The sequence below is a fragment of the Oncorhynchus gorbuscha genome, linkage group LG24 (genome assembly GCF_021184085.1).
Source record: "Oncorhynchus gorbuscha isolate QuinsamMale2020 ecotype Even-year linkage group LG24, OgorEven_v1.0, whole genome shotgun sequence".
Lineage (NCBI taxonomy): Eukaryota > Metazoa > Chordata > Actinopteri > Salmoniformes > Salmonidae > Oncorhynchus > Oncorhynchus gorbuscha.
Window position 1 is genome coordinate 11,144,718 of NC_060196.1, and position 27,894 is coordinate 11,172,611.

Sequence of the window (27,894 nt, forward strand, 5' to 3'; positions counted from 1 at the left end):
TTTGTGTGATTTTGTTGTCAGCACATTCAACTATGTAAAGAAAGTATTTACTAAGAATATTTCAGTCATTCAGATCTAGGATGTGTTATTTTAGTGTTCCCTTTATTCTTTTGAGCAGTATATATATTTATTTATTTATTTTCCTAGCCCATGACTCCTCCGACCTGTGAATGGCAGCAAGCAATACGCAACATAGCGTCAAGTCTGCCGGAAACTCACACTAAGAAAAAAACGTGAACGGAAGTGAACTGTGGCCACAGCGTTTTTGTTATTAAACATTTATTTAACAACCTGAAACTCAAAATATGAGTCTTTAACTGCACAGCATCACATACTTACCCCCAAATAGTGTTTAATTCGCGTTGCAGACAGGACTTAGTTGATAGATGTTATCTATTTAACGCCAGCTTGCTAAACATATATAACTGTATGGTTTATCACGCTCAAATAGCCTCCATCATGGAGGTGCTAGCGAATGCAGCCGTGGCAGAAATATGTAAAGTCGTAGACGACGATTATGCAGTGTTTCGTTTACAAATAACTCAAAGCCAGAAAGAAAACAGAGGATTGCGGAGGAAACTACTGGAAATGAAGGTGGCACGGGAGCGCGTCCCTGTCAGTCGTCCCAATAGTTTCAAGATCTTCGACCGATACAGAGGAATGGCAAGAGGTACATTTTTTGCTGAGGTTGCGCGGCCTGTCGCCCGGTTCCCCTCTACATGTGATGTGCTACCAAGAATTAGGTTTTGCTCCGTTTTTGGATTGTATGCATTATGATTTATTTAGCTATCTTGCGCAAATACACTATCATATTCTAACCAGATGAGATTTTCTGCATTTTCTATGTTTTTATTGACAAAATAAATGTGATTCATGGAACATAATACATTGATCAATAAATAGTGTATCAATAAGTTATGAAGTGTTACCTTACATCCTTGCCAATTGTAGACAGTGACAAAAGTGTGCAATATACCATTGAGCACTGGCAGTACCTCACCTAACCACCTCTTTTTTCCCCCCAATCACTCTCTCAGGTGAAGGACGTCTCACTGGAGGCCACAGGAGCTTTGTGAAGCCAGCGGGACACAATACATGGAGAGATGGTCAACAAATCACTGTAGATGAGGGGAGTGGAACCTCAACCCAGCACATTATCATGATAGAGGTTAGTGTAATAGTGCTGCGTAAAAAAAATAAAAAATAGTTAGCTCCCCTCATCTATTCACTTGCTTAAATGTACATCCTCATTTATCTGCCTTAGGGGACCTAGTGAGACTTCCCTACAGCATTGTTGTCCTTGTTATCTTCTTGTATCAGTCTGCAGATGCAGAGGCTGCAGGTCCTGGGGTCAAGCAGGAGAGGTCTGAAGGAGAGGAGGACCTACGGCACAGCAGAGACATCCAGACTGGAGAGTCTGGAGCGCCCCCTGTAGCCACGGAGGACCCCACTACCACCCCAGCGCCGCCAAGGGCCCGACGCAGCATCACAGAGGTCAGTCGCCAATACTCCAGCCTCCAAGCCATAGACTGTTCTCTCTGCTTCAGCATGGCAAGCGGTACCGGTGCATCAAGTCTGACACCAATAGGCTCCTGAACAGCTTCATTCCCCAAGGCATAAGTCTGCTAAATAGCTAACAAAATTGCTACATGGACTGAGTTCACCCTTGTATTTTATTTTTGCACTGTCTCTATGCACACTCACAGGGCCTTACACACTCATGCACACTCCAACACACACACAAACACTCAATTCATAATTTCCTCACACACACATACCTGTATACTGACTCTACACACGCACAACCACTTACATACAATCATCATATATGCTGCTGCTACTCTGTTTATCATATATCCTGATTCCTTCTCACCTTACCCCTATACATGTCGCTCCAGTATCACTGCAAATTGTAGTATGGTACTAGAACTGACTATGTATATAATATGCATATTTACTTTTTAAAATATTTTTTTTAGTATATATATATATGCCATTTAGCAGACGCTTTTATCCAAAGCGACTTAGTCATGTGTGCATACATTCTACGTATGGGTGGTCCCGGGGATCGAACCCACTACCCTGGCGTTACAAGCGCCATGCTCTACCAACTGAGCTACAGAAGGACCACAGTGTTTTATTTTTGTTGTATTACATTGTTATTACTGCATTGCTGGGTTTAGAGCTCGCAAGAAAGGCAGTTCACAGTACTTGTGCAGTTGACATTACAACTTGAAACAAGAAGAGGCACAAGTGGGTCCACACAGGAGAGAGGCCGTTCACACTGCAGGAAGAGGTTCTAATAGAGGAGCAACCTCAGGATAGACCAGCAGAAAAAAACATTCCACTCTATAAAATATAAAGTTACCATTCCACAGGAATAGCTTCTGACGTTTAGATCAAACATGACAAAGATTAATTTTCATTGCTGACAGCAGAGAAGATCCCACAGATAGTGTGGTATGAGCCTAAAATGTCTGTTTCATATTGTTTGTGCTGTGTCGGCTTTTTAATGTTCACAAATTTTCACAAAACACTTTTAATGAGGAAATGATTACTGATTTATACACATGGTGCATTTAACACTTGTTTAATGTTTACTAAACACAAAATAGGACTTTTCATTCTAAGACTTTCTTTGACTCTAGACCCACACACTAACAAACATCTACTGTACACGTCAAAATAGTTTGTCTTTTGTTGACTTTTGTCTTATCATAGCTGACACATATTTACCCACAACGTCATATGTATGTCCACCATGATGGGTTGAACAACAGTGAAATAATTCTGTAACTACAGTATAGAACTCAACCATAGTGGGGATGGGTAAACACTCCATGTTGAAAGTGTGTTTTATCTGTGTGTACATAACTGAGGGAGTGTATGTCTGTGTAATCTGTATCACCTGTCTTTACTAGGAGGAGGAGGGTCCAGAGGTGCTGCTGGTGAAGGAGGAGGGTTGTGAGGAGGGTCTGGGGAACTCCGAGGGGACCATGGTCATGGAGGACAGCCGGACTACACCTCCTGAACCCACAGAGGAACCAGCTGAGCAGCACAGGACCACACAAAGTCTCACTGAGGTGAGCCCACTGTAAACTACTGTCTATATGGTATTAGGTTAGGGCCCGTATCCACAAAGCCTCTCAGAGTAGGAGTGCTGATCTAGAATCAGTTTTGCCTTTTAGATCATAATGAATAAGACTATTAAACAGGTGGAGACCTGGTCCTCGATCAGCACTTCTACTCTGAGACTCTGTGGATATGGGACCAGGTCTTGATTAAGTGTGGACCATGCCTTTCAATTATCAAACCATTAAAGATTGTCAAGTAGTCAAATCAACTAACAACATGTTTGTATAGTACTCATAGAAATCCCTCATTTCCCATTCAGAAGATGCTCCATAGCAGGGTGCTCATATCAGATTTCTTGATCCAACATCCTCTCACTCTGTATCTCTTACAGTCAGTAGACATGGAGGATGGGAAGCCTGATCTGTTGCTAGTCAAAGAGGAGACAGTAGAGGATGGACCAGAGAGCATTGATCTGCTGAGTGGACTAAAGATGGGGGATCAAGGTAAGGGAGAAATACATATAGCCTACATACAGTAATAGATCTTCAATTGGAATAGTGATGCACCTGGCTATTTTCTCTTAATTTATTAAATCAATACAATGTATGTTCATATACAAAAACACACATTATAATGTATGAACTTGACCAGGTAACTAACTCATGCCATATTTGTAAAGTCTATTTTGTAACCTTTTCCTGCAGGTGGTTGGCTGGAGGCTAACAAATACTGGGTGGCTGTCTTGGATTCTCTGACCCTGACTGGTGCCGCTAAGGGCTCGCAGGACGATATCACTGAGCAGGCCAGGACCAGAGGCGACATAGTGGAGGTCAGTGGATGGGACAGTGTCCTCAACTCTGGACTGGGGAACAACACTGTTAACCACAACCAGACAGTCGAACACAAAACAACCAAACTTAGTCTTCACTACAACAGACTGACTGAGACCAGGATGAAGCGTAGATTTAGTCTGCGGAGACTGGGAGGTGTCGGTTTGCGGCGGGAGAGAACAGACACAGACTCGGCTAGCGATGCTCCGTCCTGCTCCTATAGTTGAGATTGAGAGACAGGTGGCGCCTCAGGTTAACCCACTAACAGGTGCTGCCTTCAGCCTGCCTTCTATAGGATCTATCAACTGGAACATGGACCCTGCGACAACACAGACACTCGCCATGTCCGAATACCCATAATGGCATCCGACACACTGTACTTAAACTGCGTAGTATGTGCTAATTTTCATACTATTTATGATGTAATGTCTTTTAAAATGTATGCAGTATTCCATGGCTGTTGCGCATTACTTTGCTACACAAATATAACTGGCTAGCTAGGCTAAATATGAGATGTCTATTTATTATTTGCCAGCAGCATACAACCCTGCATACCACTGCTGGCTTGCTTCTGAAGCTAAGCAGGGTTGGTCCTGGTCAGTCCCTGGATGGGAGACCAGATGCTGCTGGAAGTGGTGTTGGAGAGCATGTAGGAGGCACTCTTTCCTCTGGTCTAAAAATATCTCAATACCCCAGGGCAGTGATTGGGGACACTACCCTGTGTAGGGTGCAATCTTTCGGATGGGACATTAAACGGGTGTCCTGACTCTGAGGTCATTAAAGATCCCATGGCATCATAAGTGTAGGGGTGTTAATCCTGGTGTCCTGGCCAAATTCCCAATCTGGCCCTCAAACCATCACGGTCACCTAATAATCCCCAGTTTACAATTGGCTCATTCATCCCCCTCCTCTCCCCTGTAATTATTCCCCGGGCCGTTGCTGTAAATGAGAACGGTAAAATCAGTCAACCTTCCTGGTAAAATAACGGATAAATAAAAAAATTAGGGATGCCCATTGGCCAAGGCAGCAGCTACCCTTCCTGGGGTCCAAACACACCAAAGCACCCACATTACTTCTAAAACAACAGATAAAACAGTGAACTATGTTTATACTGAATGAGCTAAAGATAAAACAGTACATCATATAACATCCCTACACCACCACATATCCACAACACAAAATGTTCAAAACCACCATACAACAATATCACATTGTGTGTGTGTGTATGCATGTCTGTATCTTTTGTGTGTGTCTTTTCACAGTCCCTGTTGTTCCATGAGGTGTATTTCTACCTGCTTTTTACATCTGATTATTCTGCTTGCATCAGTTACCTGATGTGGAATAGAGTTCCATGTAGTCATGGCTCTATTTAGTACTATGCGTCTCCCATAGTCTGTTCTGGACTTGGGGACTGAGAAGAGACCTCTGGTGGTATGTCTTGTGTGGGGGTATGCATGGGTGTCCGAGCTATGTGCTAGTAGTTTAAACAGACAGGTCCGGACATTCAGCTTGTCAACACCTCTTACAAAAACAAGTAAATCTCTCTCCCACTTTGAGCCATGAGAGATTGACATGCATGTCATTGTTCGCTCTCTGTGTACTTTTAAGGGCCAGCCGAGCTGCCCTGTTCTGAGCCACCTACAAGTCCCTCTGTGACCACACTACTGAACAGTAGTCTACGTGCGACAAAACTAGGGCCTGTAGTACCTGCCTTGTTGATAGTGTTGTTAAGAAGGTAGAGCAGCACTTTATTATGGAGGGACATCTCCCCATCTTATCTACTGTTGCATCAATATGTTTAGGCCATGACAGTTTACAATCCAGGGTTACTCCAAGCAGTTTAGTCACCACAATTTACTCAATTTCCACATTCATTACGAGACGTGTTTAGGGATTAGTGAGGGATTTTTCCCAGATGCAATGCTTTTAGTTTTGGAAATATTTAGGACTAATCTATTCCTTTCTTTCCATTCTGAAACTAACTGCAGCTCTTTGCTAAGTATTTAAATCGCAGACGTTCTCACTCAACAACAAGCTTATTGGGTATCCAGCTAACTTCAAGTCCTACGAGCAGAACATAATTGCCACAGAAAAATGTCTTAAATAATACATATCAAACTGTAAGCAAAGAAACGTGATTCAAGCATGTAAAAATACATTTGAATGCATCAAATTGTCCACCAGCAATAATAACTTTTCACTCTCAATTTCTCTCTTTAAAGTCTTGGCACCTTTTTTGGTTTGGATTTCACTCTAATGGGACCTGGCTAAATTATGCACGGAAGAGCTGTGCAATGTGCAGTTCCTGGCTAATGGTGCAGGGTGCATAGTCTGTGGATGAATAGGGCAGAGTTCAAAGTCCATGGATGAGAGAATCATGGTGGACCAGGTGGCCGGTTGGTGAAGGCCACGGCGCGGGGGAAGGAGCTGTTCAGGTGGAGGGGGGTTTTGGTCGTGACTGACCTGATTCGTTTGGAAAAGGGTGGAAGGGGTTGGCAATGATCTTTTCTGCACGCTTCCTTGCCCTGGAGTCATGCGAGACCTCAATGTAGGGCAGGTGGCAGCCAATAACCCTCAGCAGACCGGCCAATTGTTGCAGTGATCAAGGAGGTTGAGAATGGACTCGATGATGGTCGTTTAGAACTGAATCAGTACACACAGCAAAAACGATGCCATGCATTCACTAAACATTGCACTGAGAAACAGATTTGATATGTAGTAATTGTCTGATTGGGAACTATCATTTTCTATCAATTACAGAATCATGAATGATTTCAATTTGGCATTGAAAGTTTTATTGACTACAGTCTAATTTCAGTCAGATTTCATCAGCATCCAGAGCCATCTGTGGAAAAGCATATGTAGAACAAAGATATGAGTGTAAACAGATAAAATGTATCATTCAACATAAGATTCCACCTAAAACAATGACATGACCTCTGTCCCAATTAATCTCTGCTCAACTCCTCACTTCCTCTACTCGCATCCTTCTCAAACCCTATTGGAGCAGGTCTGAGGCGAAGAACCTTGGGTCATCTCCTCCAATGGGGTTTTAGGAGGAGCAAAGGTCTGTCCTTGCATCCATAGCTCTGTCTATGAATTTGAGTGGGTACATTTCTCCAGCCCCATCCACCCTCTTTCTTTTTTACAGAAACAGTGGTGAGGAGTATGCTTTGTTATTGTTTCAACTGCTGATTGTTGCTTGAAGAAACACAAATTAGCATACATGACTGTTTGGAGTGCGGTGCCATACCTTTTAGCTCCCAGGTGCAGCAGAGCTGACTCACTAAAGATGAAGTTGTCTTGACCACCCCCTGGCTGTTCTCCAGTCGGCAGGTAGCACTGGAACGAGTACCAGGCACTCTGTGGCCACGTCACCTCCCTCAGTGAAGATCGCCAGGTTCTTACCGTGGGACAGCAGCATCATCTTAAGAGAGGGCAGAACAATACAGGAGATGGAATTAGATTTGGTATGGAGTGGAAGTCCCAATTCACAATCCTTGTACAATCCATTAGACATTGGAAAAAAGGTAAACACCGACCTGACTCCTGAGTAGAAGCCTGACTCCACCTGGTTAAACGTGTTGAGAACAACTGGAGTGAGAAAGGGAAACAAGATGTCAGGAAATTATGTCACAGTTCAATAGGAGTTTAAATGTTTTAACATCTTAATGTTGCAATCAAGGTAAACAGTCCATTTTAAGACTGCTGTGGCTGTAGGCATCTATGGATGATAATTTAGCCAAATAATAACATGCAATTTGGGGCTGAGCTGTACCAATGCCACTTGTCAGTCAGCATGGCTCAGTTTTGACTTCGCTACAATGCTCTTAGTTAAACCAGATACTGTGTATATAAAACAAAACCATCTTTGGTTAAACCACAGATGAAACAATGAGCCAGATGTTTCACCAGATGTATAAATCTGAAGCGTGCGGTTGGTGATGAGAGGAAGCACAGTGGCCGGCAGTGGGAGAAGATAAAGCGAGATGGATTTGGCCGTCATTCTGCTAATTTTCTCATCAATAAAACATTTGATCTCAATACAGTTTCTGTTCCCAAAATTACAATGTTACGAACCGAGTGGACTAAGTTTTGTAAACTTTATCCTTTGCCAAAGTTGTTTAAAATGGTGATGTTTAGGAGTGCAAGGTTGAGTTGAGTTACTGCACACGTGTACTTCCCTAACGGATATTTGTGAATACATGCTAGAACGTGCCAATAGGATCTCGCAAGCTCATGCTTGGCTTTGCCCACCTCCTTGCTTGTTCTATCCACTATGATTACTTTTCTCCCATGGGAAACGACAGGCTGTTGTCCATCTTGGGTTAGTTATAAAAAAGATATTTGGTTAAATGTTAGCATTCTAGCTAGTTGACATTTAACCTAGCTTGCCTAATCAATAGCCTGCGTTCATAACAGAAGACCAAAAAACAATCTACAATTTTAATATTCTTTGATTAGGTAGCTAGTTGGTTGATTAGTTTCTCTACTGAAAAAGTATTGAACTTACCTCTGTCAGCCATTGTTCACCTTTCGGGCCGAACTCAGTTGAGTGAAGGCATGATCGACTGAGAGTCAGCTTTTGGTGTCAACTTGACCAACACCATGTCGACGTTGATGGTGTTGCAAGGGTTTGTGTTACGGCGATAAGAGCTCGGGCTGATCAAGGCAAATTCATGGCAGATGGAAACATTTTATACTTTAGATTTATATTGTGAAGGGGAAAGGGGTGTTTGTCATCCCTGCCTTCAAGCTGCTGCTGGACATGGCCCTTTAGGTTGATGCTGATGTTTTATAGTGAAATAATGATAGTGCCGTAATTCATGTTTACTTGACCTGAAGTAGTGAAGCTGTGTGTAATGTTGTTGAACCTTTTCCAAACTATTCTAAAATTAATTTTATCAAAGCGAGGGTACCAGATTTACAGAAGTGTTAGTGAAAGTTAGTCCTGTCGCGTATCGTTTCGGGCAATAAATGTGAGTGTAATGCCATTTTGTTTCAATTAAATACTAAATGAGCTTGACTGTGGTTAACATTTTAGAGTTTCTTTATATAAACATTTATGCTTTTCTGTACCATCTTTGTTTGCAGTCTGCAGTCCATGAAGACCTGCTGATATCCGGTGTAACTGGCGGGAGAGACTGGACCTCTGAAGAGGCTGGCCACAAACCCTGGCCCCGGATCAGGACCCTGGATCAGGAGCAGTCACTCTTCCTTCCCCAGTCAGAACCCGGAACCAACCACGGGGGACAGAGACTCCACCACAACAACTACGTAGAACACAACCAGTGCACAGGTGGACTGAACCACCTCAGTCCTGGTGGTCATCTGAGAGACAGAGCCTCCAGTCCGCAGACCAGAACCTTCTCTTCACAGTCTCAGTGCAGGGATGAAGCAGGGCCTGGGGCTGATAGAGATAGACCCTCCTGTTCCTATGATACAAACACCACAGTATCCATGATGAACAGAGCAGGTCACCCTGGGCTTCAGCCTTCACAGAGAGTGGTGGGAGACCCCCCTGATGGTAGTCTATCAGCAAGTCTGTCTTCTCCTTCAGGGTCTCATCTAATGCCTGGTGACTGGGTCCATAGAAAGCCTGGACCTGGGTCTAGCCTTCCTCAGTTACCTCATGGTTACCCCATGAATACAGACAGGGTCAGGATGGGCGTTCACCTAGCCTATAACACCGCACACAATCCCAACAACACCCAAACAATGGCTAGAGGTCAAGGAGGGAGCTCAAAGACTAATCAACTGAGGGTGGCTCCTGCTTTTACCTCCTCTGGTGTCATTGGGTCACAACATGGGAGGCCGAGCGTTAGGACGGACACAGACATGCCGTACGCCTGCCCCACGTGTGGGAAGCGCTTTGCTGAGGCAAATTATGTGAAGACGCACCAGACCGTTCACACCCTTCAAGTGCAAACTAAACTACAAGAGCTTATCAGACATAGGAGTGTCCACAACGAGGAGAAATCGTAGCAGTGAGTCTTCAGCTGTACGCAGGGGATGTCAGGGAATCATTCTTTAGCTGACAGATTGTTGTTATCGTGTGAAGTGTCTTGGGGTAAGAGGGTAATTAACCATATACCCCTCATTAATCCTGTTTAACTTGTTTTTAAGAGACAGTAAACCTAGGCTAGTTTAATATTTACCTTGAGGTGATGTAGATGGAATAAAGTAATTTTATTCTGTTCTTTCTAAACAAGTCTGCTCACAGCTTGAAAGATACTGATCGTATGAGATTAGAAGTGGAAGGTAATAACCAGTAGCGTATTTCAAAGAACAGTGCACATACTCTTTTCATTTAACCACACCCTTTGAACTATTACGCCAACCAATACGATCCTTCCTCTTCAGTGTAGACCGGTGTCTTGATTTGTCGAGATCTCTGAGTGGGAAGAAAGGCTCAAACGTCTTCTGAATATATACCTAGTAATGGTGTTAAAGAATACAAATCAACTACTGAATGTGAGATCCTGTCTTCTGCATAAATTAGTCATCAAATTTGATCTGATCATCTAAGTCACAACAATAGACAAACATAGTGTGCCTAGACTAATAACACACAAATTGTATTTTTCTTGTCTATATTCAATACATAATTTAAACATTCACAATATAGGTTGGGGAAAGTATGTGAGCCCATAGGCTAATGACTTCTCCAATCAATGAGATGAGATTGGAGATGTTCGCTAGAGCTGCCTTGCCCTATAAAAAACACTCACAAAATTAGTTTGCTATACACAAACATTGCCTGATGTGAACCAAGCCTCGAACAAAAGAGATCTCAGAAGACCTAAGATTAAGAATTGTTGACTTGCATAAAGCTGGAAAGGGTTACAAAAGTATCTCTAAAAGCCTTGATGTTCATCAGTCCACGGTAAGACAAATTGTCTATACATGGGGAAAGTTCAGCACTGTTGCTACTCTCCCTAGGAGTGGCTGTCATGCAAAGGTGACTGCAAAGAGCACAGTGCAGAATGCTCAATGAGGTTAAGAAGAATCCTAGAGTGTCAGCTAAAGTCAAACAGAAATCTCTGGAACATGCTAACGTCTCTGTTGACGAGTCTATGATACGTAAAACACTAAACAAGAATGGTGTTTATGGGAGGACACCATGGAAGAATCCACTGCTGTCCAAAAACATTGCTGCACGTCTGAAGTTTGCAAAAGTGCACCTGGATGCGCTACTGGCAAAATATTCTTTGGACAGATGAAACTACATTTGAGTTGTTTGGAAAGAACACACAACACTGTGTGGAGAAAGAAAAGGCACAGCACACCAACATCAAAACCTCAATTAAAGTATGATGGAGGGAGCATCATGGTTTGGGCTGTTTTGCTGCCTCATGGCCTGGACAGCTTTCTATCATCGACGTAAAAATTAATTAAAGTTTAGCGTGACATTTTGCAGGAGGCTATCTGTCCGCCAATTGAAGCACAACAGAAGTTGGGTGATGCAACAAGACAACAACCCAAAACACAGAAGTAAATCAACAGACTGCCTTCCAGAGTGGCCCAGTCTGAGTCCTGACCTCAACCCGATTGAGATGCTGTGGCAAGACCTCGAGCAGTTCACACCAGACATCCCAAGAATATTGCTGAACTGAAACAGTTTTGTAAAGAGGAATGGTTCAAAATTCCTCGTGACCGTTGTGCAGGTCTGATCCGCAACTACAGGAAACATTTGGTTGAGGTTCAACCAGTTACTAAATGCAAGGGTTCACATACTTTTTCCACCCTGCACTGTGAATATTTACACAATGTGTTCAATGAAAACGCATAATTGTTTGTGTTATTAGTTTAACTTCTCTGGGATAGGTGGGACGGTAGCATCCCACCTGGCCAACATCCAGTGATAATGCAGAGCGCCAAATTCAAATAAATTACAAGCTGGAGGAGTTGCAAGCAAATGTGAGCGAACTGAATGAATATACAGTTGAAGTCGGAAGTTTACATACGCTTAGGTTGGAGTCATTAAAACAACTTGTTTTTCAACCACTCCACAAATGTATTGTTAACAAACTAGAGTTTTGGCAAGTCGGTTAGAACATCTACTTTATGCATGACACAAGTCATTTTTCCAACAATTGTTTACAGACAGATTATTTAATTTATAATTCACTGTATCACAAGTCCAGTGGGTCAGAAGTTTATATACACTAAGTTGACTGTGCCTTTAAACAGCTTAGAAAATTCCAGAAAATGATGTCATGGCTTTAGAAGCTTCTGATAGGCTAATTGACATCATTTGAGTCAATTGGAGGTGTACCTGTGGATGTATTTCAAGGCCTACCTTCAAACTGGGTGGGGCAGTGGTAGCCTAGTGGTTAGAGCATTGGACTAGTAACCGAAAGGTTGCAAGATTGAATCCCTGAGCTGACAAGGTAAAAATCTGTCGTTCTGCCCCTGAACACAAGGCAGTTAACCCACTGTTCCTAGACTGTCATTGAAAATAAGAATTTGTTCTTAACTGACTTGCCTAGTTAAATAAAGGTTAAAAAAAATTACTCTGTGCCTCTGCTTGACATCATGGGAAAATCAAAAGGAATCTGCCAAGACCGGTTCATCCTTGGGAGCAATTTCCAAAAGCCTGAAGGTATGATGTTCACCTGTACAAACGATATTACGTAATATAATATAAACACCATGGGACCACGCAGCCGTCATACTGCTTTGGAAAGAGGTGCGTTCTGTCTCCTAGAGATGAACGTACTTTGGTGTGAAAAGTGCAAATCAATCCCAGAACAACAGCTGCAGGAGGGACTGGTGCACTTCACAAAATAGACGGCATCACAAGGTAGGAACATTATGTGGATATATTGAAGCAACAACTCAAGACATCAGTCAGGAAGTTAAAGCTTGGTCACAAATGGACAATGACCACATTGGAAGCATACTTCCAAAGTTGTGTCAAAATGGCTTAAGGACAACAGAGTCAATGTATTGGATTGGCCATCACAAAGCCCTGACTTCAATCCCATAGACAATTTGTGGGCAGAACTGAAAAAGCATGTGCGAGCAAGGAGGCCTACAAACCTTTATTTTATTTTTTATTTAACCAGGTAGGCTAGTTGAGAACAAGTTCTCATTTGCAACTGCGACCTGGCCAAGATAATAGCATAGCAATTCGACAGTTACACATGGAATAAACAAAACATAGTCAATAATACAGTAGAACAAAATAAGACAGAAAGTCTATATGCAGAGTGCAAATGAGGAAAGGGAGTTAATGCAATAAATAGGCCATGGTGGCGAAGTAATTACAATATAGCAATTAACTACTGGATTGGTAGGTGTGCAGAAGATGAATATGCAAGTAGAGATACAGGGGAGCAAGATAGATAAATACTGTATGGGGATGAGGTAAGTAGATAGATGGGCTATGTACAGGTGCAGTGATCTGTGGGGTCTTAAAGAGAGGGGACCATCCTTCCAGGCTGTTGGCCAGGGGCCTCATTTATATACCGTGCATATACAAAATATGCGTGTGCCAGTTCAAGCAAAAGTTGGCGTTTATAAAAATGGAACTTGACGTGAGAAAGTGCTCACCTCCCGCAAACTTTAAACATTTTTTGTAGTGGCTGTGGTTCCAGATTTTCTGGAAACCCTATTTGCCATGGCAAAAAAATACAGAGATTTCTGCTTATGTGCAGGATTTTTTTAGCGGCTGCCCACTACACTGCCTACGTAGCTGTTGCTCAGTACTCCACTGCCGCTTTGATCAGCGATGAATGCCTTTGTCTGGTGTAATTTACACACTTCATGTTGTACACAAAGGACATTTGTATTCCCTGCTTCAATAGGCTATTAAGCCTAAGCACGATTTCATGTTCCTTTTTCAGGAGGGGAGTTGGGCTACATGCAGCTATTTATGCAGCGTTATTTTTCATGCTTTGCTCCCAATACATTGTAGGGACTGCGTCCTGCTTGAGCAACTGCAATATCTGTTACAGACAGAAAAGGTTGTAGCTTTCATAATGCCCTTGAAATGTTTGTTCAAATCGCAGCAGGGTTTTTATTTCGGCTGTCCAGAAATATGAGGCACAGACGTAATGGTTCAGAAGAGGATGGGTAAAATGTGCAGAATGTGATCCGGATCCATAGCTTTAAGAAATATGTTTTCGGAAGATGGGCAAGGGACTCTGCTGTCCTAGCTGCAGGGGGAAGCTCATTCCACCATTAGGCTGCCAGGCCAGAGAAGAGCATTGACTGGGCTGAGAAGAAGCTGATCCCCTGGTTCTTTGCACTCTGGAAAGGGGACACCACAGTTGTCAACTGCGATTGAGAGGTCTTTGAGAAGGCAGGCCTTTCCCTGGACAAAAATAAGAATGTGTTCTTAACTGACAAGCCTAGTTAAATAAAAGGTTTAAAAAAATAATGTTTTGCAACATTTGGTTAAATATAAAGCCTAATTCTTTTGGACCATATCTGGCAGTGTGGAAATGATCTCAAATGAGTGCAGGAAATGCAGAAATTGATGGAAGTGCAGAATATTATTTTAGGTTGAAGTTGAATTGAACAGTATAAAACAATCAGAATGGAGAAAGACCCATTGAAATAATTTTGAATATGTGTTGCCACCCTAAGGTCACGCACTACACATAAAGCAAATGTATAACTTTTATTAATCAAAAACATAAAATACCATCAAACTGTCAAATTTGAAAAATACCATTTGGCCATATCGCCCAGCCCTAGTTGGGCGGGATCAAGATTTTCATACCGTTTCTTTACCATCCCGGGGTATACAGTATTACTGGAAGTACACACAAGGGGTGCAATGTTTTTGACGCACAAAACAATTTAAGCAACAGGGATCTTGATCCAGGAGAGGATTGAATGTCCCTGCTGTAACCAAGAAGCTTGATCTTGACATCTAGTCACTTAGCTAGCAAGTTAGCAAACCAAATGCATAGCTGGAGCCTTGAGCTGGCTATAATTGATTTGATACATCTTACATGTCTTATAGTTATAAGCAGTGGCATAGCACTACAACCCCCCCCAAAAAAACTCATAAATTGTACTGTCTATTTTGAAATAGCCCGGTATACAGTATATCCACACAGGGGAGAAATCATTCGCCTGCCACCTCTGCTGGGCCACTTTCTCCCACCTGTCCAACCTGAGGAGGCACCAGAGGGTCCACACTGGAAGAATCCTACAGCTGCCCCCAGTGTGAGAAGAGATTCTCCAAACAGCACCATATAAAGAGACAGCTGAAGGTCCACACGGAAGAGATGCCGTTCGCCTGTATGAACTGCAGGAAGAGGTTCTCAGCACACGGCCCATGTATAATGAATGACATGTAATGTAGAATTAGTTAGTTTGTAATTAATTATGTTGATTTAGGATGTAGTAGGGAGCTGGATGAGGTGAAATGAGGAAAGAATGAGTGTGATGAGGCAGAGTAGATGATATGGTGATGGTTGGTGTGATGGTATCTGTAAATGGTTGGTGTGATGGTATTTTATTATGAGTAAAATAAATGCCTTAATGTTTACTTGACATAAAGTAGTGAAGATGTGTGTAATGTAATGTTTAACCTTTATCAAAATATTCTACATTTAATTTATCTAAGCAGGGGTACCAGATTTACAGAAATTGTAAAGTGTTACCATAGTGAGAACAGTTGTGCGGATGTAATACAGTTATTCAATTATTTTCTACTATATTCTTGCTAACACTTAATTCTGAACAAGTCTAAAACAAGTAATGAGATTTGATGCATAATGTAATAAGTAGTAGCTTCATTCAAAAACAGCGCGCAGACCCTATTAATTTAGCCACGCCCCTTGAGCTATGATGCTAACCAATAAGATCCCTTCTCTTCGGTATAAACGGAAGTGAACTGTGACAACAATTTCCACGTTAGCATTTTTACTGTTGTAATTTACACGTTTATTAACACCATATAACTCCACTACATAATTTACTTACGTCAGGCAGTGTTTAATTCACGTTGAAGACAGGACTTGGTTGATAGATGTTATCTAAGTAACGTTAGCTAGCTGCTAACAATGGCTAACTGTATGGTTTTTCACACTCAAATAGCCTCCATCATGGAGGTGCTAGCGAATGCAGCCGTGGCAGACATCTGTAAACTCGTTAACGACGACTATGCAGTGTTTCGGTTGGAAATAACTCAAAGCCAGAAAGAAAACAGGACATTACGGGGGAAACTACAGCCACTGGAATTGAATCAATGATTAACAGAGCAGGTCACCCTGGGCTTCAGCCTTCACAGATAGTGGTGGGAGACCCTTCTGTAGTCTAGCAGCAAGTCTGTCTTCTCCTTCGGCGTCACGTCTAATTCCTGGTGACTGGGTTCATAGAAGATCTGGGCCTGGATGTGGCCATGCTCAGTTACCTCAGGGTTACCTCACCAATACAGACAGGGTCAGGATGGGCATTCACCATGAGAGGCACCTAGCCTGTAACACCACACATAATCCCAACAACACCCAAACAATGTCTAGAGGTCCAGGAGGAAGCTCAATGACTAAGGAGGGCTTCTCCTTCCTAAGTAACCTTATCAGACATAGGAGTGTCCACAATGGGGAGAAATTGTAACAGTGTGGTTTGAGATGTACGCAGGGGATATCTGGGAACTATTATTTCTATAATATTATAGTTATGAAGTGTCTTGTAAGTTTTTTTGGGGGGGGGGTCCCAAACTTGTTTTGGCCCGTGACCCCATTTTGACACCTGAAAAGTCTCTCGACCCCAACCATTTGAAAATAAGTATTACTTTTTCTAAAATAATTGGGGCTAAAACATTAAGGAGATGGAAGTGCCCAAAGTTGACACATTCTCTTATGTGTGGTCTTTCAACCATCTTTGTGGTACCATTTGAAAGTTGAAATGTCAATGTTAATCACATGTTAGTACATTAATCAGACAAAACATGACATCCACTCTGGATTCAAGAGCCTGCTGTGTCCCAACCGATTGCGGGCACAACAAACACCTCATTATGTAAAACTGTGTCTAAACTACAACATATGCAAAAACGTTTACACGTTTTTTAAATAATTGATATCGAAGGTTCATTTCAATTTTGATTAAAAACATGTTTTTTTTCATGGTATGCAAAATGGTTCAACCTTGAGCGCCTGTTTTGGCATTAAGTTCCAAAAAGTAACTTTCTGACCACTTCTACCATGGGCAAATATGTATGGAAAATTTCATTCAAATCAAAAAAGGGTTGTGATTTAAATCAAATGGAAAGACCCTTCCGTTTTGTAGGTTATTTGAACACACACCCCTCATTAACTTGTCATTTGAAACAGGCTTGTTTTTAGAGAGAGACAGTAAACCTCGGCTAGATCAAAGGACAGTTGAATATTTACAGTACTGAGGTGATGTAGATGGGAAAGTAATTATATTGTATTTTATTCTACTCATCTTGCTAACACTGTTCTAAGTGATCTAAGCTTTTAAGACTGATCTTGAATAGGAGATAAGCAGTACCGTATTTCAAAGAACAGTGCGCACACGCTTTTCATTTAGCCACACCCTTTGAGCGACAACATCCTTTCTCATCCGTATAAACGGAAGTAAACAGTAACTAAGAATACTTTTCACGTTAGCGGTTTTTAAAATTTATTTAGACGTTTATTAACACCCTTGAACTCAAACTATGGTTAATTTAACTGCACAGCACCACATACTTACCCCATGTAGTCTTTAATCCTCGTTGGAGACAGGACTTGGATGGTCAAGAGGTTAGCTATCTAGGTAACGCTACTAGGTTAGTTAACAATGGCTGCTAACTGTATGGTTTTTCACACTGAAATAGCCTCCATTATGGAGGTTCTAGCGAATGCCGCAGTGGCAGAGGTCTGTAAACTCGTAGACGACGACTATGCAGTCTTTCGTTTGGAAATTACTCAAAGCCAAAAAGAAACCAGTGCATTGCGGAGGAAACTACAGCTACTTGAACTGAAATTGTCACGGGAGCGCGTCCACGCCAGTCGTCCCAGAAGTGTCAAGATCCTCGACCGATACAGAGAAATGGCAAGAGGTACATTTTGAAGAAGGCCAAGGATGCGGGGCATGTCGCCGGTTCCCCTCTGCGCATGTGTGATTTTAGATGTGTTCAACACATATATATGGTTAACCAGAATTGGGTCTTGGTCCGTTTTTGGGTAGTTAGTATGCAATAATTCAGCTGATTACTTAGTTATCTTGCGCAAAGACGCAATATAATTTAACCAGAATCTTGATTTACTGCATTTCCTATTATTTACTCAATAAAAAAAAAATCATATGGAACACAATACATTGATCAATCAATAAATAGTGTGTCAAGAAGTTATGAGAAGTGTTACCTTACATTCTTGCCAATTCTAGACAGTGTCAATCTTGTACAATAGCTTTTGAGCATTTACAGTAGCTAACCTAACCACCTCTTTTCCCCCAATCACTCTCTCAGGTGAAGGACATCTCACTGGAGGCAACAAGAGCTTTGTGAAGCCAGCGGGACGCAATACATGGAGAGATGACCAACCAATCACTGTTGATGAGGGGAGTCGAACCTCAACCCAGCACGTTATCGTGATAGAGGTTAGTGTAAACGTGTTACATTAAAATTACAGTATATCAACTGTGATCAGTTTATTTCAGAAAGGCTCCCCTCAGCTATTCACTTGCTTACATGTACATCCTTATGTATCTGCCATAGAGGAGCTTGTGAGACTTCCCTATGACATTTTTATCCAATTCAACTAGGTACTGGTAACAACCTCCTCTCTTCTTGTCAGGATGCAGAGGCTGCAGGTCCTGGGGTCAAGCAGGAGAGGTCTGAAGGAGAGGAGGACCCACAGCACAGCAGAGACATCCAGATTGCAGTGGCTGGAGCTTCCCCTGAAGCCACGGAGGACCTCGCCACCACGCCCCGGCCCAGGACCCGACGCAGCATCATGGAGGTCAGTGGAACGCCGAACGCCGTCCTCAAGTCAGAGACAGACACTGAAACTTTAGCTGTAACACACAGCCTCTTACACACAGGATCTGACCACAGATCAGACCCAGAGAGACTGGGGAAACTGGGCTGTCCTCCTGCTCCTGGCTCAGAGTATTTACCGGTATTTCACCAGAGCCCGTGGATGGTTTATTCCCGTGGTGATGGTGACACATTACACTCTGGTGGTGATGATCCGTCTTGTTCTTACGCTACAGAGATGGACCCTGGCAACATGCCCTTGAGTTTAGAGACACAGACTGATCTGTCTATAGGGGACTGGAACCGGTTCAGTAGTAGTGTATACTCTGAAGGGTCCATAGAAATAAATAAGAAAGGGGAGGGTCTGGTCACTGTGAAAGTGGAGGGTGACTCTCCTCTGACATGGAATGCAGACGAGACTCACTTAGGAAAAGGACACTTGCAGGGCAACACCAGTGACTTCTTAGACTACAGGGAAAGCTTAGAGACAAATCTAAATGTCCCGACCCACTCCCCTTTACACGCTTTCAAGGATCGCGACCCAGTGTCTACGTCGATGGGGCCTTCCGATTCACACGGCTATGTCGTTTTCGATCAGGTATTGAACTCAAATGACAGGGCTAGAGCCCAGACTCAGGGAGGGGGAGCAACATTAGGCAATGTTAAAGAGAAAAGGTTCCTCTGCATGTTCTGTAACAAAGGCTTTAGCTGCCCCCAGAAGGTTGAGATCCACCAGAGGATCCACACAGGGGTGAAACCCTACGGCTGTACCCAGTGTAACATGCGCTTCGCCCAGGCTAGCACCCTGAAGAGGCACCAGAGGGTCCACACAGGGGTGAAACCCTTCAGCTGTACCCAGTGTCAAATGCGCTTTGCTCAGGCTGGTGACCTGAAGAGGCACCAGAGGGTTCACACAGGAGAAAGGCCGTTCGCCTGTAATCACTGCGGGAAGAGGTTCTCAGAGAGGAGATACCTCAAGATACACCAGCAGAAAAAACATTTCACTCTATAAGATAGAAAGTCACCATTCCACCCGATAGCTTCTGACATTTATAATAAAGACAGATTCATTTTTTGTCCGCTGAAAAAATCCACAGATTCATTTGGAGTAACATATTTCAGTGTTGGATATTCCTGGGTAGAATATTGCATCCAGACATTGTGTGATATACAATGCCTTCAGAAAGTTTTCACATCCCTTGACTTTCTCCAATTTTTTTTGTGTTACAGCCTCAATTTATTAAATTGAGACAAATACAAATTAAACCCTGCGTTAAAGGTAGACTCAGCGAATGCACAAAGTAAACCGCAGAAGTGGGACAATTTCTACAACAACTAAGAGCGCTGTAGTGCAAAGCCCAGACATTGTGGGATACAGTGCATTCAGTATTCACACCCTTTGACTTTTTCCACGTTTTGTTGTGTTACAGCCTGAATTTAAAATGGATTAAATTGAGATTTTGTGGCACTGGCCTACACACAATACACCATAATGTCAAAGTGGAATTGTGTTTTTAGAATTTTTTACAAATTAATAAATAAAAAGCTGGAAGTTTTTGAGTTAATAAATATTCCACCCCTTTGTTATAACAAGCCTAATAAGTTCAGGAGTGAAAATCTGCTTAACAAATCACATAAGTTGCATGGAGTCACTCTGTGTGCAATAAGTGTTTAACATTATTTTTTTTACGACAATCTCATCTCTGTACCCCACACATACACAACTGTCTGCAAGATCCCTCATATGAGCAGTGAATTTAAAGAACCAATTTGAGTGTTGTTGGAATAAGTATATACACAAATGTACATTGTAAATGTTTGAGGTACTGCAATCAGGGATGGGGATGGGATTACTGTATGTTTTGCCTTGCCAGCATCTCGGGCCGGTTAGTGCGAAACCACCGGCTGGGAGCGGCCATTTGTGTTGTCTGTATTCTATTGTTTTAAATACAAAAAGGAAAACATATATACTATAAAAACTCAATCCTTCAGAAAGTGGAGAGCAACACTTATGCAGCTCCACTACACATTTTGTTTTAAAGCTGCGTTCGACAGGATTACCAACACAGACTGACCAACTCAAATAGACAGAAGCCTTCTATATGGCAGACCAATCCGAACTCCTCTCTCGGCATGTTCAGCCCACTCATTATCTCAGCCAATCATGGCTAGTGGGAAGGTTGCTGTCTTTCCGTGGCTTAACCAACAAGGCTAGTAATTTAACAATTTTATTGATATTTACAGATGCCATACATGTTTGTAATTAAGGCAAATGAAAGTTCACATGTTCCAGAAGGCATTTCTGCCAAAAAACGTATTTCGAAAAAAAAATCACTTAATGGATCTCCTTTGAAGTCGTGACTTGCGACATACGCCTAGTTTCCTGAAACGGGTCACACATACATTCACACACAGTGCATTCGGAAAGTATTCAGACCCCAAAGCGAAAACGGGTTTTTAGAAATTGTTGTAAATGTATTAAAAATTAAAAACAAATACCTTATTTACATTGGTATTCCAACCCTTTGCTACGAGACTTGAAATCGAGCCCAGGTCAATCCTGTTTCCATTGATCATCCTTGAGATGCAGTGCATGTCAGAGCAAAAACCAAGCCATGAGGTCCTAGGAATTGTCCGTAGAGATCCGAGACAGGATTGTGTCGAGGTACAGATCTGGGGAAGGTGGGTACCAAAACATTTCTGCAGCATTGAAGGTCCCCAAGAACACAGTGTTCCGATCAATCTTAAATGGGAGAAGCTTGGAACCACCAAGACTCTTCCAAGAGCTGGCCGCCCAGCCAAACTGAACAATCAGGGGAGAAGGGCCTTCGTTAGGGATGTGACCAAGAACCCAATGGTCCCTCACAGAGCTCCAGAGTTCTTCTGTGGAGATTGGAGAACCTTCCAGAAGGACAACCATCTCTGCAGCACTCACCAATCACACCTTTATGGTAGAGTGACCAGACGGAAGCCACTCCTCAGTAAAAGGCACATGACAGCCTGCTTGGAATTTGCCGAAAGGCAACGAGAGGACTCTCACACCATGAGAAACAAGATTTTCTGGTCTGATGAAACCAAGATTGAACACTTTGGCCTGAATGTCAAGCATCGTGTCTGGAGGAAACCTGGCACCATCCCTACGGTTATGCATGGTGGTGGCATCATCATGCTGTGGGGATGGTTTTCAGCGGCAGGGACTTGGAGACTAGTCAGGTTTGAGGGAAAGCTGAACAGAGTAAGGTACAGAGAGATCCTTGATGAAAACCTGCTACAGAGTGTTCAGGATGACAGACTGGGGCAAACGTTTCCCTTCCAACAGGACAATGACTCTAAGTACACAGCCAAGACAACGCAGGAGTGGCTTCGGGGCAAGTCTCTGAATGTCAGTGTGGCCCAGCCAGAGCCCGGACTTGAACCCAATCTGACATCTCTGGAGAGACCTGAAAATAGCTGTACAGCAATGCTCCCCATCCAACCTGACATAGCTTGAAAGGATCTGCAGAGAAGAATGGGAGAAACTCCCCAAATACAGGTGTGCCAAGCTTGTAGCATCATACCCAAGAAGACTCGAGGCTGTAATCGCTGCCAAAGGTGCTTCAACAAAGTACTGAGTAAAGGGTCTGAATACTTATGTAAATGTGATATTTCAGTTTTTAATTTTTAATACTTTGGCAAAAAAAATTAACCTGTGTTTGCTTTGTCATTATGGGGTATTGTGTCTAGATTGATGAGTGACATTTTTTAGAATAAGTCTAATGTAACAAAATGAGGAAAAAGTGAAGGTCTGAATACTTTCCGAATGCACTGTATATATAAGACAAGGGAGGTTTTCCAATGTCTCACAAAGAAGGGCACCTATAAGTAGATGGGTAAAAAAAAGCAGGCATTGAATATCCCTTTGAGCATGGTGACTATTAATTACACTTTGGATGGTGTATCAATACACCCAGTCACTACAAAGATACAGACGTCCTTCCTAACTCTGTTGCCGGAGAGGAAGGAAACCGCTCAGGGATTTCACCATGCCAATGGTGACTTTAAAACAGTTAGAGTTTAATAGCAGTGATAGGAGAAAACCCAGGATGGATCAGCACCATTGTAATTCCTCCACAATACTAACCTAAATGACAGAGTGAAAAGAAGGAAGCCTGTACAAAATAAACAAATATTCCAAAACATGCATCCTGTTTACAATAAGGCACTAAAGTAAAACTGAAAAAAAATGTGCCAAAGAAATGAACTCTATGTCCTGAATACAAAGCATTATGTTTGGGGCAAACACATCACTGAGTACCACTCTTCATATTTTTTTTAAGCATGTTGGTGGCTGCACCATGGTATGCTTGGCATCGACATGTGGAATAAGTCAAGGGCTATGAATACTTTCTGAAAGCACTGTGTAAGGCCCCAGAACAGCCTGATTTCGTTGGTGCATGGACTCTACAAGGCGTTTTAAGTCCTTTTGGATAGTAGACCTAAAGTTCCTGGCACCTACTATCATCCCCCGTTCAAAAGCACTCATCTTTTCTCTTGCCCATTCACCCTCTGAATAGCACACGTACACAATCCATGTCTCAATTGTCTCAAGACTTAAAAATCCTTCTAACATGTCTCCTCCCCTTCATCTACACAGATCTTAAATGGATTGATCAAGTGACATCAATAAGGGATCATAGCATTCACCTGATCAGTCTGTCATAGAAAGAGCAGGTGTTCTTAATGTTTTGTATACTTAGTGTACAGTATAAGCCTGAAGTCTGTTTCAAATTGTGTTTGTACTGCGTAGCCTATATGATGATCACAAATGTCTGTTTCATTACTTCCATTCAACTACTTAATTGTTTTCCCATGACACCTTTTAATGAGAAAATGAATGTAGTTTGTCAAGTTCATTCTGCTTTTTAGTTGAGACGTGTATGTGTGGTTTTCATATGTCGTATTTAAAACTTGTTTAATAAACACAAAATGGGACTTTTCATTCCAAGACTTTCATTGAATCTCTCTCTAGTATACATCACATCTGATCTCACCCTATTCTACACTGATAGCGCTTTATAACCAATATACACTTACTAAATATAACTACACATACCCACACACTAACACCTACTGTACACATCAAAATAGTTTGGTCAGGTTTGTCTGATGTTTACTTATCATTGCGGACTTATTTTCACCCCCAACATCATATGTATGTCTATTTTTCTGTATATCTAATAGGGCCGGGGTGATAACAGTATCGCGATATTCGTTTGTGTCGTGGCAAGGAAACAAAACACGAAGCAGATTTTACTTTTGAGGAAAACAGTCCTAATATTGAAAACAAACATCATTGTGTTTTCATCCAGACTCACATTTATTTATTTTCCATAACACACACTATTTTACATACAGCAGGTTTTTAAAGAACCAAAGAGTTCTGTCCGCTTCGTGTTTTCATTTTTGCCATGAAAAACAATGTTGCGATACTGTTATCATCCCGGCCCTAATATCTAAGCTTAACTCTTGAGTCTTCTGAATCCTCATGACTGTGCCCCCTATAGACCACAATATGAGTCATAATACCCATAAAACCTGGAGGTCCAACAAGGAAATGGTTCCAATCGTTTTTTCCACCATTCATTTTTCCCAAAGGGGATTTTTGAAACTTAAAATAAGGGATGTATTCGTGCAGGCTTACCCTGGTGTGACTCTTTGATAACCGTGTAAATCTCTCGTGGACAAGGTAACTTTATCAATTATATTGGCCTATATTTACCAGCCAAAAATGAAATGCTAATTAGCTGCTAATGTGGCTATCATAAATAACTACAAATGCCATGATGATCTGGACAAGACTACTAAATCGAGGCAAAGGTAAGATTCTCTGGATTAATGTTAGCTATATTGAGTAATGAATAAATTGGCTGCATTTCTTTAAATTGACAATTGTGATCCGTCTTGTGCAAGTAAATTGACACAATACCGGTTAGCAAAGGTGTCAGCTAGAGATGACGTGCAGGGATTTGTAGTCTTGCATAATGTCTACTTTGATGCTAATTAGCATTTTCGATATTGAGAGTAAATAGTGAGGAATATATTGTCCGAGAGACATTTACATGGTTATCAAAACACAGCCCTTATTTTAAGTGTTTCTAAAATCCCCTATGGTGGAAAAATGATTAGAACCATTTTGCAGTTTGACCGCTAGGTTTTATGGGTTTTATGACACCTCCACCTTGGGGCTCTATGGGCATGATGCCTCTGCCCCAACCAATGGCATTTCTTAAAATAGGTCAAATTCAATAGTTCAAAATGTGCTTTTCTTCCGTTGTTCTGTAGCAAAATGTTGTATGCCAATATTGCATTGATGCATCCTTGACTACTAGCTATTACTGTTAGATAACATTTTCACATTTTTGTGTATAGGACAAAATCCCATGTTTTTGTTTCTGTTTCACACACATCCATGTGCTTTTATGGAACAAATAGAAATAAGGTCCGTTTATCTTACATTGTAAGAAGAAAACAGAGCCTTATGGATTTGTCTAGTAGCAGTCATGTAGGCAACCATTATCACCATCACTTCTAGGCAGCACACACTGCTAAAGCGATAGCAGACTAACTTTATGTGAACTTGTTCCTGGATATAATCACTGCCACCTTGTGATGTTAGCATAGGGCCAACGTGTACGACAATTTAGCGTTCTGTCACGTGCAAATAAATATGTTTTTAATTGGCTGGTACGCATTTTGAGCCGGATAAACTGTTTAAATGTAAATAGTTGCAAGTATGACCAATTTATGTTTAAAGTGTGTTTATCTTTGTGTGTGTGTGTGTACGTACACTCCCTCAGGTATGTCTGTTTAATCTGTATCACCTGTCTCTTCCAGGAGGAGGAGGGTCCAGAGGTGCTGCTGATGAAGGAGGAGGGTTATGAGGAGGATCTGGGGAACCCTGAGGGAACCATGGTCATGGAGGAAAATCAGACTACACCTCCACCTGAGGTCTGAATGGTATTAGAAAGCAAAGCCTGTCAGAGTAGGACTACTGATCTGATCTGCTGATCAGTTTAGCCTTTAAGATCATAATGAATAAGACTACAATATGTAGGCAAGTGGGGACCTGATCCACAATCAGCACTTCTACTCTGAGACGCTAGGTGGATATGGTCCAGGTTACAATTAAAATGTAGGAAAATGCCTTTACATTATCAAACCATTATAGTGTCTAGTAACACAATGTAATAACGTTTGCATAGTATCAAATCAACTAACATTTTTGCATAATACTCATAGCAATCCCTCATTGCCCAACCTGCTCTATATCTCTTTCAGTCAGTAGACATGGAGGATTGGAAGCCTGATCTGCTGCTCATCAAAGAGGAGACCATAGAGGACCGACCAGAGAGCATTGACCTGCTAAGTGGACTAAAGATGGGGGAGCAAGGTAAGGGAGAAATACATATAGCTTACATAAAGTAATAGATCTTCAATGGGAATAGTGATGCACCTGGCTATTATTTTTTCTTCATTTATAAAATTAAATCAACTTATGTTTAAATACAAAACACAATGTATGTATAAACTTGACCAGATAATTGAGAAGGAAAAAAAACTCTATATGTAGAGTTTTCTGTGTCATGTTTGTAACCTCTTCCTGCAGGTGGTTGGCTGGAGGATGACAGGGAAGACTGGGCGGCCATCTTGGATTCCCAGACGGGTGCAGCCAAGGGCCCGGTGGACAACATCACTGATCAGGCCAGGACCACAGGCGACATAGTGGAGGACAGTGGATGGGACAGTGTCCTCAACTCTAGGCTGCGGGACAACACTGTTAACCACAACCAGAAAAAGACAATCGAACACAAAACTACAACCAAACTTAGTCTCCATGACAACAGATTGTCTGAAACCAGGATGAGACATAGATTTGGTCTGGGGGGGCGGGGAGGAGTCCATATGCAGCTGGAGAGAACAGACATAGACTCGGTTAGCGATGCTCCATCCTGCTCCTATAGTTGTGATCCAGAGAGAATGATGACGCCTCAGGTTAACCCCCTAACAGGTGCTGCCTTCAGCCTGCCTTCTTTAGGATCTATCAACTGGAACATGGACCCTGCGACAACACAGACACTCCCTGGCCTTTGTCCTCCTCACACTCCCCTAATGTTAAACCAGACCTCAGACAATGCCAGTGCCTCAACACTAAATGGCTACACAAGCCCATTGACAAATGACAGTAGTAGTAACGCCATCAGTAGATCTAGTGGCAAAGAGAAGCGCTTCTCGTGTTCGTTCTGTGGGAAAGTATTCAGTTTCCCCAAACAGGTGGCAATCCACCAGAGGATACACACAGGGGAGAAACCGTTCGGCTGCCACCTGTGCCGGGCTAGTTTCTCAGACTCGTCCAACCTGAAGAGGCACCAGAGGGTCCACACAGGGGAGAAACCCTACAGCTGCCCCCAGTGTGAGAAGAAGTTCTCCCACCAGCCCCATCTGAAGAGGCACCTGAAGATCCACACTGGAGAGAAGCCGTTTGCCTGTATTCAGTGCGGGAAGAGGTTCTCAGAGAGGGGCTACCTCAGGATACACCAGCAGAAAATGCACACCGCCCATGTATAGAGTATAGTGACAAAGTAGTGAAGATGTGTGTATTGTAATGTTGAATCTTTTCCAAAGTATTCTAAAATGAATTAGATAAATGCGAAGGAACAAGATTTACAGAAAAGTTTGTTACCATAGTGAGAAAAGTTATCGTACTAAATTTTATGTGAGTGTATGACCATTTTGTTTAAATTAAATACAAAATTGACTCTGTGCTGACTGACTAGGTTATGTTTGTATCATTGCAGGGACTGAGCTTCCCCTATCTCAGTGGAACCAAAACATTGAACTTAATTCTTGAATCACGACATTTTAAATAATAAACTTTCTGTCTTCCCCATATGTCTGTCTTTGTCTTTTAGACCTTTAAAATATAGAAGTTGTTCACCTTATATTTTACATCTAGCATTTCTCCAAACTGACCAGTTTTCAATTCATAACATTGGCGCT

The 27,894-nt window shown here is 42.1% G+C and overlaps 3 protein-coding genes and 1 long non-coding RNA gene across 6 annotated transcripts in view; 1 reads left to right on the forward strand and 3 right to left on the reverse strand.

Moving 5' to 3' along the window:
* Positions 1-27,894, reverse strand: part of LOC124012438 (zinc finger protein 606-like) — a 1,040,669-nt gene that overhangs the window by 589,547 nt on the left and 423,228 nt on the right. The gene's annotated exons all lie outside the window — the stretch shown is intronic.
* The window catches only part of LOC124012437, a 971,157-nt gene that overhangs the window by 553,371 nt on the left and 389,892 nt on the right, over positions 1-27,894 (reverse strand). The gene's annotated exons all lie outside the window — the stretch shown is intronic.
* Positions 222-27,786, forward strand: LOC124012441 (zinc finger protein 777-like). 3 transcript variants are annotated; one of them, XM_046326062.1, is made up of 7 exons: positions 224-670; positions 1,038-1,168; positions 1,321-1,494; positions 2,922-3,083; positions 3,467-3,578; positions 3,780-3,904; positions 9,000-10,681. In XM_046326062.1, exons 1-7 carry the CDS (start codon positions 430-432, stop codon positions 9,888-9,890), a joined length of 1,836 nt encoding a protein of 611 aa, XP_046182018.1. In that variant the 5' UTR covers positions 224-429; the 3' UTR covers positions 9,891-10,681. The 3 variants fall into 3 exon arrangements, with proteins under 3 accessions (XP_046182020.1, XP_046182018.1, XP_046182021.1); XM_046326064.1 differs by lacking the exons at positions 3,467-3,578; positions 3,780-3,904; positions 9,000-10,681 and adding exons at positions 26,176-26,287; positions 26,504-27,786 and having other exon boundaries at positions 222-670; XM_046326065.1 differs by lacking the exons at positions 224-670; positions 1,038-1,168; positions 1,321-1,494; ... (2 more) ...; positions 3,780-3,904; positions 9,000-10,681 and adding exons at positions 17,290-17,937; positions 18,349-18,479; positions 18,677-18,841; ... (1 more) ...; positions 26,176-26,287; positions 26,504-27,786.
* LOC124012497 lies at positions 5,543-17,905 on the reverse strand. Its single transcript, XR_006834722.1, has 4 exons — positions 17,589-17,905; positions 7,448-7,499; positions 7,159-7,332; positions 5,543-6,750 (listed from the first exon to the last, which is right to left on the reverse strand). It is a non-coding gene; the product is annotated as an uncharacterized LOC124012497 (long non-coding RNA).

Excerpts from the sequence above, each read along its gene's own strand:
- LOC124012441 (XM_046326062.1), top strand. The coding sequence starts at position 430 with ATGGTTTATCACGCTCAAATAGCCTCCATCATGGAGGTGCTAGCGAAT. Across the intron at positions 1,169-1,320 it reads AGCACATTATCATGATAGAG|TCTGCAGATGCAGAGGCTGC; the intron begins GTTAGTGTAATA and ends TTCTTGTATCAG. Across the intron at positions 3,084-3,466 it reads CCACACAAAGTCTCACTGAG|TCAGTAGACATGGAGGATGG; the intron begins GTGAGCCCACTG and ends TATCTCTTACAG.